The sequence below is a fragment of the Lagenorhynchus albirostris genome, chromosome 14, assembly GCF_949774975.1.
Source record: "Lagenorhynchus albirostris chromosome 14, mLagAlb1.1, whole genome shotgun sequence".
NCBI classification, from domain to species: domain Eukaryota; kingdom Metazoa; phylum Chordata; class Mammalia; order Artiodactyla; family Delphinidae; genus Lagenorhynchus; species Lagenorhynchus albirostris.
This window is the reverse complement of record NC_083108.1, coordinates 46,294,143-46,307,441: the sequence shown is the minus strand read 5'-3', so window position 1 is coordinate 46,307,441 and position 13,299 is coordinate 46,294,143. Positions and strand designations below refer to the sequence as shown.

At 35.8% G+C, this 13,299-nt stretch overlaps 1 protein-coding gene across 4 annotated transcripts in view; it reads left to right on the top strand.

Moving 5' to 3' along the window:
• TAF4B (TATA-box binding protein associated factor 4b) overlaps window positions 1-12,152 on the top strand; it is a 113,873-nt gene extending 101,721 nt beyond the window's left edge. For 2 of the 4 annotated variants that reach the window (XM_060121403.1, XM_060121399.1), the window contains one exon: window positions 10,487-12,152. In XM_060121403.1, the coding sequence (XP_059977386.1) occupies window positions 10,487-10,654 (168 nt within the window). In that variant the 3' untranslated portion in view covers window positions 10,655-12,152. Of the gene's footprint in view, window positions 1-7,007; window positions 7,098-10,486 lie in introns of those variants that run through there. The other 2 variants (XM_060121401.1, XM_060121402.1) reach the window with 2 other exon arrangements.
• Window positions 12,153-13,299: the final 1,147 nt, after the last annotated feature.

Below are 13,299 nucleotides of genomic sequence, written 5' to 3'. Positions count from 1 at the left end.
ACATTCAACAAATGATTATTGATTTTGGGGGGAAGAAAAATGTCTGTTATACTTTTAAGATAGTACTGCTTAAAGCAAGGGGAATAGAGTAGATAGCTTTTTATTTGGGAGAGAAGAGTGTTTGTTAACTGATCATGTTGAAAATGTCAAAATAGTATAAAAGAGTATTACAAACAGCTCTTAAGTTTCTTGGGTTATCCTTTCCAAAATTATCCATGCATGTATTAGGTTAAACCATATGAACTTGCCGTTTTCATAGGTGAAAAACTATCAAGTATTGGCAATTTTATATAGTTCTACCTAATATAATCAAATATATATATATTTACAATTGCATATATAATAATAGTTTACTTTTAGCAAGCACTTAGAATGTATTATCTTGGTTAGTCCTTATAACTCCTTTGTAAAATCATACTATTATTTTCCCTAAATGAAAAAGTTGAGGTATAGGGAAGATTACTTTTCCAGAGTTCCACAGTTAGTAAGTGGAGAAGCCCAGATACACGTCCAGAGGATTTGATGTTTGTCTGTGCTCTTAATTACTATAATGGGATCATCCTAAAAGTACTGTTTTACAATTTGTGAAGCACTGCATCTTGGACATTTTTCCATACTGGTACATACTTTTGTGCCGTAATTCTATGATCCACTGATAGACATTTAGAATATTTTCATTGGTTTATTATAAACAGTTAACATCCTCTATCTTCATGCACCCATTTATTTTGCCAAATTGATTTCTAGAAATGGAACTTCTGGGTCAAAGGGTATGCACATCTTAAATTTTAATAGATATTTCCATAATACTTTCCAAAAACTTTGTGCCAGTTTCCACCACTGTGTGAATGCCTATTTTCCCATTCCCTTTTAGCAACAGATGTGATCAGTCATTTCAAAATATTCTAGTCGCTACAATTTTTCCTTTATTGTATCTCTACCATTTCTATGTGTCCTCTTCAAAGGTTGAGGTTCTATTTCTGTATGGAAACATGGTGTCGAAGTGTGAAAAACCTCTAAAATACCTTATGAGGGAGATACTTGGATTTTTTAATTGTTATTTAAGCATTAAAATTATGGACTTTTTTTTCATAACTTAGAAATGTGTGTATTTTGAAATAGAGAACTGAGTTGAATTCTTATGGGTATTTGAATGATTAATCTTACATAGATGTCATTTTGTTTACCGTATTTACTAGTTTTCATTATTTGAGGATATGAGTAGATTATAATTGAAATATTAAGCCTGAAATGATTTGAGGAAACACAGCAGCTTAAAATCTACTAGGGGACAAACAGAATTAGAGATTTCAGATTACAGATTTGTTGTCATCTAACACCTTCTATAAATATCATATAGATTCATTAGAATTTAGAGCATTCTTACTTTAGATAAAGAAGCAGCTTTTTTATGTTTTGAGATACATTTTTCACATTTTATTTTGCTCACACTTCCATAAACAAATATGCCTCTTTTTTGTAAATGACTTAAACATAAATCTGAATTTTAGATGGATCTTTAAAATTTTCCAGAGATTTAAAGTCTGACACCTTGTCAGCTATCTTCAAGGACCCCCTGTGAAATAAGTTGAATTGCACATTATGGGTTTATCTTCCCTCCTTCCCAAATCCCCCTTAATTGTTAGTAAAGGAGTGAAAATGACATAAATACACAAGAATAAAGAAGAGAGGAGAAATCAGCAATAAAATTATTTAGTAGTTTAAATGATAGTAAATTTCTCTCTGAAATATTCCGAAATAAAATGTTCAGATTTTCAACTAATGTTACCAGTGAAAATCCAGGTTTACGTGGAAAACAATGTATCTGCCTTAAGCATTGCAACAGTACCTATTTAGAGTATGTTGTTGAATTCCTATTTATGCAATTTTTCCTAAGAATTGTGGAGAGTATTGAAAAGAATAAATATAAGTTGTTTTTGAAATGTTTATTTGAACTTGTTTGTTTGACTTACTAGACTGTGCCATTATTTGGATTTTTGTTGAGATAAAATTCACATACCACACCTCATCATTTTAAAGCGTGCAAGTCAGTACAGTTGGCCCTCCATATCTGCTAGATTCCACATCCATGGATTCAACCAACCATGGATTGAAAATATTTGGGGAAAAAAATTCCAGAAAGTTCCAAAAAGCAAAACTTGAATTTGCTAAGTGCTGGCAACTATTTACATAGCATTTACATTGTATTAGGTATTATAAGTAATCTAGTGGTGATTTAAAGTATGCAGGAGGTTGTGTGGAGGTTATGTGCAAATACTATGCCACTGTATATAAGGGACTTAAGCATCCACAGGTTCTGGTATCCATGGGAGGTCCTGGAACCAATATACCTAGGGACAACTGTATATTCACATAGCTGTGCAACCATCTGTCTCTATGGATTTACTTGTTCTAGGCATTCATATAAAAAGAATTATACAATATTTGGCCTTTTGTGTCTAATTTCTTTGACTTAGCATAATGTTTTCAAGATCCATCCATATTGTAGCTTGTATCAGTACTTCATTCTTATTTATGGTTGAATAATATTCCATAAGTTGTTTTCTTTTCTTTTAACTATAATTGTACATTTGTCTATGTTTACCTGTCGATTTTTGCTTCTTTTATTTGATGGTCTAAGTGCAAACACATTATGTCTTTTTGATGAATTGCTCCCTTTTGTCATTGTGAAATTGTTCTCATTTCTAATATTCCCTGTCTTAAAGTTTACTTTGATATTATTATAACTACACCAGCACTTCTTATGCTTAGTATTAGCATGATTTATCATTTCTCCATTCTTTTACTTCCAGCCTGTGTCTTTATTTAAAGCTGGTTTCTTATGAGTAGCATGTAATTGAGCTTTGGATTTGTATCCAGTCTGAAAATTTATTTGGACTGTTTAGTCCATTTACATTTAATGCAATTATTACTATGATTAGATTTGAGTTTACCATCTTGCTATTTTCTGTTTGTCCCTCTGTTTTTTTGTTTCTCCTTCGTTGTCATCTTTTTTTGTTGTTGTTGTTGTTGTTGTTGTTGTTGTCGTCATCTTTTGAGTTAACCAAGTAGTGTTTTAGTATACCATTCTATATCCTCTTTTGGCTTTTTAACTATACCTCTTTTTTTTTTTTAATGGTTGCTTTACAGATCTGTTTAAAGGTACAATATGTATCCTTAACTAATTATACTCAATCTTGAATTAATGCCACTTCATATATCATGTAAAAACCTTTTAACTATATAATTCCATTATACAAATTCCTCCCATCCTTTGTGCTATTGTTGTCACCTATTTTACTTATGCATATGTTTTAACCTCCATAGTACATTGTTATCACTTGGTCATATATCTCTTAAAGAACTTATGAAAATAAAAACAGCTTTTTAATGTTTACCATTTCTAGTGCTCTTTCATTTTTCCTGTAAATTCATATTTCTTTCTAGTATCATTTTCCATCTGTCTATATGCAATTCATCAACTCCAGAATTACCAGAGTTTTAATTAAATAAACCTAAAGCTACTATTAATACATTTAAATATACTGGTAAATCTGCCTTTAGTTGTGAGGCACAGCAATCCTTACTGATGTAGTTTTTTTTAACATTTACAATCCTTCAAGGATAAAATTAAAGTTGGCTCTGAAAGAAAAATCTTTAACTGGCAGTCCTTTAAAGAAGTTAGCATAAAATAATAGATAAAACTTAGTTCTGGACATAGGTTACTTGAGTTTTCAAAGGACTTTGTGTCTTAATTAAAGGTAAAGAAAATTACGAGAGTATAAAGAGGAAAGTCCTGCTGACACAGGCTTTTCAACTTGCAGTAAGTTACTGCTTTTCAGAATTGACATTTATTTGGTTATTTGCTGTTCTTGTGTGTTGTATTACTTGGTGGGTTGAAGCACTTACCCACTGTTTGGAGAAAGTGGCAGAAAATAGCCTTTTGAGCAAATCCCATCTGGTGGTAGCTTGGTGGGGATGAGTAATGCTGAGGAACAAGTCATCAAAGGATTTCACCTTTCAGCTTTTCTCCCAAATTTATTTGGCTTAAAGCTAAGAATGACAGCAGGATCTTGATTTAAAATGTCCAAAGCCCATAATATGGCTCATTTTCACTATTCGGTCATTCATATAACTGATGATATTGGGTGACACTTGATGCATAATTGTACTACAAACGTTGATTGGATACCAGCTAAGTGCCATATATATAAAATATTCACAGGTACAAAATCCTTCCTTTCCAGTGAGTGAGAAAGTTAAAGACGTTGTTGCATTGCACTGAATACATGTGACAGTAAAGTAGAGAGTACAGCTAAAATACACAGGAGTTGCACCTAATCTAGACCTGGGGTGAGTCTGTGTTTGTAGCATTGGGGAAACAGGTTACCTGAGTTGAGTCTTAAAGGACTTAGTCGAGTGATGTGATGTAAGGATACGACAGAGAGATTGGAGAAGGAGTTCCAGGAGGAGAGAATTAACTGTCCGGAACAAAGAGGAAAAAACATTCTATGGCATGATCAATAGTTTGAGATAGGAAGAAAGGAATGAGAGATGAGAATGTGGGGAGAAGCTTTGGTATGCTCATGGTTGACTGTATTTGTCATGCTTAAATACTTGGACTTGGTCCTAGAGGTGGTTTTTAGCCACTGGAGCATTTTAAACAGGAAAACGGTATTATCAGATTACTTATTTTAGAAAGATCATACTCACAGCAGTGTGAAGAATATTAATACTGGAAATAGTTTCTTAGAAGGGTGATGAAGTCATCTTAGGCAGAAGATAATGGAAGTGAAAATGTAGAAGGATGTAGATGATTTGGAAACTATTAAAGAGGTTAGAACTGATAAGAAGTGATAGATGGGATTAGAAGAAGAAAGGGTTGAGGATGACACCCAGTTTTCTGGATTAGGCATTGGAGGTGAATGGTATTACCATTCCTTTAAATGAGAAAGAGAAGAGGAGAAAGGCAGGAGTAATGATTTGAAACATGTTGAATTTAGGATACGTACTTTATTAGGAAATTGAACAATGAGGCCTAGAATTTAAGAAAGTGTTCTTTTGGAGATTAAGACGCGAGTGGTCATTAGCATAGGACAACCAGTATTGTCTTCACAACTCTCATAATCACACAACTAGAATTAGAACTCAAAGCCCACGATTATACATCACATCAGTCTATTTAGACATATTACTTCTATAAAGACTGTTGAAAAACAGATACTTAGAGGTGACAAAATTCTGGGGTGGAAGTTAATATGCAAGGTTGTCTGTATTCTGAAATAACTCAAAGGAATGAAATGAAGGTGATAGAGGTGAGGGATGTGTTACTTCATAAATTCTGCTTGTTGACCAGCAGAGGGCAGGCAGTCTCACAGCTCAGTATTTTCTGCTCTGTGCTGCCCTTGAGGCCTAGAAGCTCAGGTCTTTCAAACATAGATTTTCAGTGATCTTATTACATTATTACACTAAGGCCAGGCATCCAGGACACTTTTATTTATCTTTGCTACCAAGACTTAGAAGATGTTTGATTTTTGTTCTGGAGCCAGATTTTCTTTCCACCCCCTGTGCCCTATGTCTAGTTCTTATTTTTGCTTAAAGTTTGAGACTTGAGTCATCCCTTAAGAGCTGCCATGGTGACATGGGGTTAGAATAAATCAAGTAGAGAGTCTGAGAAATATAAAGGATCTTTGCCTTTTAGAGGTTAAAATGCCCAGCTCTTGTTCCTGGTCGACTGTTAAGATTCAGGGACACGTTTGTGTTTTCTTGGTCTTACGATTCAGGGACTAGAATGGAAGGAATGGACATCAGCTCCTGTAGACAGTACTGATAAGTGTGGTTGGTCCTCCACTGTTTGAGCTGAGGAGCTTGTGAAAACCTTCCTGTCCCAGGATACATCCCTCATCCATTTGCCATATGTCTGTAATGCCCATTAGTTTACTTTTTAGCTTTAAACATTCAAAGCTCAACTAAAATTTAAAAATTTCTCTAGGAGGGACAAGGTTAGTGTGGCAGGACAAATTATTTAAATTAGCCAGGACTTATGAGAATAGGGCATTTAAACTAGGGGATGGAAAAAAAGATCTGGAACTAGGATTATACTGTTTCCTGTTTATAAACCTTCAATGCCTCCCAACTGACAAATGACATTTATAGACTGTATACTGTATGCCAGGCATTGTTCTCATTTAATCCTCAGGCCAACCCTGTGAGATAATTACAGTTACTGTCCCTATTTTGCAGATTAGGAAACTGAGGCACAGAGAAGTTAAGTAATTTGTCTGAGTTTCCTTATGGAGGAGACAATGTGTATTCACCACCATTCAGTCCCCCTGTATATCTTATGCTGCCAGAACAGTTCCTCTGCCCATAGTAGGCGCCCAGTAACCCAGATAACTTTTGAATTGAATCAGTACATGGGCTAGCATGAACTAGTTAGTATAGCAGTAACATAATTTAAGGAAACATGGAAAAAGAAGTAGAGACACTTAAAAGTTTTACCTCACAGCACCTGCTCTATTAAGTTGGGGGGAAATGTGAATAATTGGTTATTTTTAATTACTTAGTGTCATTCTTAAAATGGTGTCATTGCTCTGAAATTGGTAACTGACTGTTCAAGTTTTCCTTATTAGAGCAAAAGCGTTTCTCAGAAGTTTCATTATGAAAATATGAAACTTTGTTTAGTGATATAATTGAACAAATTGAGGGCTAACTTAATTGACCTGGCAGTGTTGAAGAATGTTTACATTTAGGTTCGGTTACGCTTCCGAAAACATCTGTTGTACACTTAGTAAGTGAATTATTTCTTTCATCTTCACTGAATTCCATCTTCTATTTTACCCTCTATTCATCTAAGTGAAGAATTCAGATTAAGGAATATCTTCACGTAGAAAGTCGATTGGGAAAATCCTCTATTTCAGAAACAAATAGTACATTGTCCCAACAGGTTGTTTTTTTCTTCTTACAAATGGTCTCCTAACTACATTTGTGTTCTTTGGCACTGACAGTATAGTGTAACCAGAAATCAGCCCTAGGTGACTTTGGGCAAAGGACTTGGTGAGGAAGAAAATAAAAACTGATGGTGAAGGCAGGTTCGAATTTTTATGGCTCTGAGTTCCACCCGCTTTACCACGGATAATTGAGATGTAGCTGATTATTCTGGCCAGGTCAGTATGAAGCTGAAAAGTCAGACTGTGGATTTTTTCAAATCATAAGCATAGGAATAAAAATGCTATATATTTGTATCTAAGTTCAACAAAGGTTAACTTTCCAAGCCAGTCACTATTTGGGGAAAGAGAATGCTGTCACCTTCGTGAAGTTGTGAATTATAAAAGACATTTCTGTGGGATTACTGAATGTCCCTTGGGGTTTGTTTCATTTATAACATTGCCTCAGGCCTTCTGCTGCATCCTGTTGGAATGACCTCCTTTTCAACCCTGTGCTGGCAGCTGTGATGTGGCTCTTTCCCTGGGATCCTTCAGGCTTGTCACATGACAGACATGAACTGTGACCCCTTTGTTCCTTACCCAGATGGTTCGTTCTCCATAATTTTTTTCTATTTAACCATTTTGCCTTATCTTCTTTCCTCTTTTCCTTCTTCATTTCCCTTTGTATTTCCTACCTACACAAGACTTTTTTGGTAGCAGTTTAATTTTTTTTATTGAAGTAGAACATCAATGCAGAAAAGTACACAAATCATGAGTAAGCTCACTGAATTTTCACAGCAGAGCACACATATGCAGACAGAACTTAGGTCAAGAAAGAGAACATCACCAGAATCCCAGAAAACCTCTACTATCCCCTTCTGGTTACCACTCTTCTCCCTTAAGGGGAATCATTATCCTGACTTCTATAGCTTTGCCTGTTTTAAACGTTATAGAAATGGAATCAAACCACATGTATTCCTTTGCATCTGGATCCTTTCATTTAATATTTTGTGACATTTGTCCATGTTACTCAGTTTGTTACTGCTGTGTAGTATTCCATTTGTATGAATAGTCCACAGTTTATTCTGCTCTTAATGGGCGTTTGGATCGTTTCTAGCTTGGGACCATTATGAATTGTAGTGCTAAACATTCTCATACATGTCTTTTTATCAAAAGACATGACATATTTCTGGATATTTACGTAGAAATTAAATTGCCAAGATATAGTATGTCCAACTAGCCATTTAATTTAAATATTCATGTAAAACACTAAACGAGTGATTTTTGGCAAACTTGGTAGGAAAGATCTATAAACATATATAGATTCAGCTTTAGCATAATATATCTAATTTTTGGCTAAGAAAAATGCCTCTAGTTAAATATACTGTAGTTTTAAATAGATAACTCCTATATACAGCAAAATTGCTGCTCAGTGCCTGGGACATTAACTTTCTTCCTAATTTGTCCTTTTATCCAGTGTTCCAAAGCTGAGTTGGTGGGCCCATTCTGTAAAAATCTTATGAGAATATTTTGATGGTGATAATTTACAAGAGTTAAGATTATATCTGTGTTACACCACCTCTAAGTTAGTCTTTTTGTCCTTTTTTTTTAAACATGGACTTTCCAAAATTTGCTTCATGGATGCTTTTGAATGAGTCTGACCTAATGAGTATAGAAGTGGGATTGTGATATCCTATCCCTTCAAAAGTGAGTAGTATCTTTGAAGGACATATTATTCGACTGTGAGGTAAAGTCGAATGTAAGAACTCCCAGTCATTCTGTGAACATGTATGGAATTAAGTTCACTTGTTTTGACCATAGGGTTTTGGAGACCTTAAAGGGGATTTCCTTACCCTCCATCAAACTAAAACAAAGCAAAAAAAAAAAAAAGAGAAAACCAGAAATGTAGAGGGAGTAATTAAAATTTGAAGGTTATAAAAAGATAGTAATGGAACCAGAAGATTCGCTTCCTGTGTTAGAGGAAGTCTTTTGGGTAGGGAAAGGAGGGTTGCCAACTCAATTGAGATGTTTTTGAAACAAAGTATAGTTAAAAAAAAAAAAAGAAAATAAAGGATTCATTTTTGCCAAATTATTCTATATCTGAATTTTCTGTATTTTTATTTCTTCTTCCAAATCTTTTTTTTAAATAGTGGTGTATAGACATATTGATACTTAGGAAACTTAATATCTTAATACAGAAGTATTGGGTTTCATTCAATTTTGAAAGACATTTAGAACTCGTGTTAGTTGTTATGTTTTAAACTGGTGTATTCAATTGAGAAAATATTGCTGATAATCTGTGCTGTTCTGTATACTTTGCTAAGCCATAGAAGGTATAGAAATGATAGTCCCTGTCCTCAGAAAGCTTACAATCTAGTGGGTATGTGCTGGTGGTGGTAGCGTATACAAATTACTATAATACGATGTAAGATAATTACCACAGTAAGAATTCTTACGGGGAAGGGGAGGGTAAGTAGACCCATTTGAAATGGGTCTTAAAGGATGAGTAGGTTAGCCTGGAATGGCCTTTTGCTGATCTCTGCAATGGGAAGTAAGGCTGAAGAGAAGCCAGGTAATGAGTTTGTACCTGATATGATGTATAATATAGAACAGGCTAAGAGCATTCACTTTATTATTTTTTTAACATCTTTATTGGAGTATAATTGCTTTACAATGGTGTGTTAGTTTCTGCTGGATAACAGAGTGAATCAGCTATACGTATACATACATCCCCATATCTCCTCCCTCTTGTGTCTCCCTCCCACCCTCCCTATCCCACCCCTCTATGTGGACACAAAGCACCGAGCTGATCTCCCTGTGCTACGCGGCGAGCATTCGCTTTAGATCAAATTAAAAGTTGAGTCCCAGCTCAGTGTTGCTGTGAGACCTTAAACAGATTGCTTTAACCTGTCTAAGCTCAGTTTCCTCACTTGATAAATGAGGACAGCACCCATGTAACATGCTGCAGTGTTGTATGAAAGAAAGATCATGTGTGGAAGGTGCTTAACGTAGCTCTCAAAGTATAATAAATGCTCAAGTAGCTACTCTGGACAGAGGGGAACCATTGAAGGTTTTTGAACCATGGAGTGGTGGGATCTGAACCATGTGAGGCTTTCACTTTTACTTTTATAATTGACAAAAGACCGCACACATTTAAAATGTGTAATCTGACAGGTTCTTACATATATACACACCTGTGAAATCATCGCCACAATCAGAATTATGACCACAGTCATCACTCCCGAAACTTTTGTCTAAGACCTTTAAAGAGGACAGTCTGCCCTGTGATGTGCAGCAAAGAACGGATTGAAGTGGAGAAGTCAGTTAAAAGGCTGTGGCCATGGTCCAGGTGAGAGAGAGTGACTGAGGCCATGAACTAGGTGTGCTGGCCATGGGCCTCCCCCAAGAGCCTGGGCTGCTGGAGGACAAGCTGCATCATGCTATTACCTCCAGCACCTACCCCAGGGGCCAGAGGCTAGCAGGCTCTTGCTGAATTGACAGGTTCTCTCTTTATGAAAGATTGCTTATTTTAAACTTGCTTCTCCCTTTACTTTGTATAGGGTTTAAAAGACAACCTTTTTGCTTCTGGGACATCCAGCCTGACAGCCACCAAACAGTTGCTTCGTCCAAGAATCACAAGAATCTGCCTCAGGGACCTGATCTTCTGTATGGAGCAGGAGAGGGAGATGAAGTATTCCCGAGCTCTGTACCTGGCCCTTCTGAAGTGACCATGGCCCTCTCCATCAAGATCCTTGCTACTTACTGCCAAAGAAGACATAAAGAGCGGTGTCACATGGTCCTGAGCTTTCGGTTTCTGGAAAATAATCACCGATAGGGAAGACCATTGTTTACAGTTATATACTTTTATTAACTCTTATGTATTCCATTAGGTTCTTAATGACTAGGAATCAGCTTCTAAAAATAGGTTGTGAAGTACGGTTTATTTACACAGAAGTAGGCATATGCCTACCAACGTGTTTAATTACAGCAAGGCTCTGTTTGTTACTCCCTCCTTCATTTGCCAAACTATTAATAGGTAAGGCGTCTTTCCCTAGTAAGCCTGCATTGAGATGCAGGGGGAAGAAAAGAAGGGTCACCGCTTACCAGGAAACTATGTGTTTCATCCTACATGGAACCTGACTCAAAGCATTAGGTTTTCTGGGCTGGAATCAGAAGTTGCTTAGCAAGTTATGACAGTTGCCTTCTGTGGTTGAAGGTGACAAGCCACAGGGTAAGGCCAGTGGTGGCTTTTGTCCGCTGAGTCCCATTGTTGTTAAAACATCGACAAATGGGGATAGTTTGTGCCTGAAGTTGCTGTTCCCTGGTTCACCTCACCACCAGCGATGGAGGGAAAATGAAAACGGAATCATAAAACAGGAAATATGCTGTATACACCTAAGAGGGGTCAGTGGTCGAATTGGAACTCCGAACCAACCAGTACATGTTTTGTTGACAGGAAAAAAATCACAGCCCAACCAAAAAGGAAAATGTATCAAACATTTTCAAATTACAGTATTTCAAAAGGAAGAAGTTATTCTTTGTTTTGTGTACTGCTTTAAATCTCAAGAAGGATAGTTTTATAAACTCTTTTAGTTACCCTAAGTTTTAAGCATCTTGTTGCATTAAAAAAAATCGTAATTGATGATTAGAAATTTTTAACAATGGGATTCCATTTTGGATTCTGTACTCAAAAGGTAAGGTCAGCATCTTACTCTTGGAGATCTTGGCTCTACATATATTATGAGAAGCATGTTATATATACTCGTCCGAGGAGGAAGCTGACATTTTGCAACGCAAACCCTCTTTTTTTTTTTTTTTAATTCCACTTTTGTGGTATGTAGCTGGTGAAAAATAATAGCTGTAGTTAGAATCACATACAGAAAGAATGCGTAAATCCTCCAAAGAAGGCTAAAGAAAAGAAAAAAAGGGAAAGCTGTGCTTCTTAGAAAAAGAATTCAGGGGAATAAAACCTCAAGTATGTTATTCTTCATCCTGTTCTTCCCATCGGGACTGTTATGGCCATATTCTATACTGTAGTAAGTTTCAAATTGGCCACATTTTCTGTTTCAGCGAGTTATTATGTAAAAATGCTATAAATTATGTGTATGTTAAAAGAGTCCTTTAAGAAGAGATCTATACCTAAAGTTGTTTTTGTATATTTAAATGCTTAGCTTTATTTTTTGGTAAAGTGCAGCACACTCCCATATTTGTGTGTAATCTTATTGATCAGATGTTTAAAATTATTTCAAATACTTCATTAAAATAATTATTTTATTATAAGAATAACTTTGCTCAGTCACTGACTCTGGAAATATCTCTAGAAGTTGGCCCCTGAAGCTGGGGGCAGGGCAGTAGATCTTTCTTGGCTGGGTGTGTTACTTCGGAGTGTGAGCATTTGGGTTCCAGAAGCTCACTTCAGATCCAAGTTCCTGTATCACTTTCTTTGAAATAGTTGTAAACTTGCATGGTATTTGACTCACAATGAAAGCTACACGTATTCATTACAAAAGCTTCTCTTGCCCATCAAGGTTTTCTTACAAAGGTATTCTTTTTCAAAATTTATCCTTAATATACATTTTTAAACTTTGTGTCCTAAAGTATATCTTACACACAAAAGAACAAACACAGTGGACCCAAGGTATTCTTCCACTCAGTTTGCAAAATGATGGCCTTGGGGCCGATTTGATCTCTAAATGTGTTCTCTGTAACTCACATGGTGCTGCCAATATTTTAATTCACAAAAATCTATATTTCCACTTCTTTCGAAAAATTAGAAGATCTGGAGTCACTAGGTGTACCGTTTGTGTGACAGTCTGCTGGAGCCGACCCGTGGCTGTCCACTTCAGGTGTGGGAGCGTAAGTTCACCTTGCCTTGCCTGATCCCTTTAAGCACTGAAGTGTGAGACTCTGCCTTCAATGTTGATCTTAAGTGATGAACACTAAAAGGGGAAAGTGCCAGAAATTCTCCATCTATTTACTGTTTTTTAAGCAATTTTATTGAGGCATGTTTTACATATAAAATTCACAATTTTATCCATTTAATTTTAATATGACCGATGGAACTTTTAAATTGTTTCCTCCTGAATATCTGTAAGATTCTTCTCCTCTTAAAAGAAGCAAAGTTTAACATTCTTGTAAAGCCTATATTTCTTTTTCTTTTTCTTTTTTTTTTTATTGAATGAAAGATTCTTTAAATTCTCTAGCGCTTTAGTGCTTTACAATTTTCAAAAGTTTCACACACATGATTTCATATAATCCCATACTAACCATTTTTTCCCTACTCCTGTAATGCCCCTCCCTCCTTCCCTCTCCCCACTGGTAACCACTAGTTTGTTCTCTATATCTGTGAGTCTGCTTCTTTTTTGTTTTATTC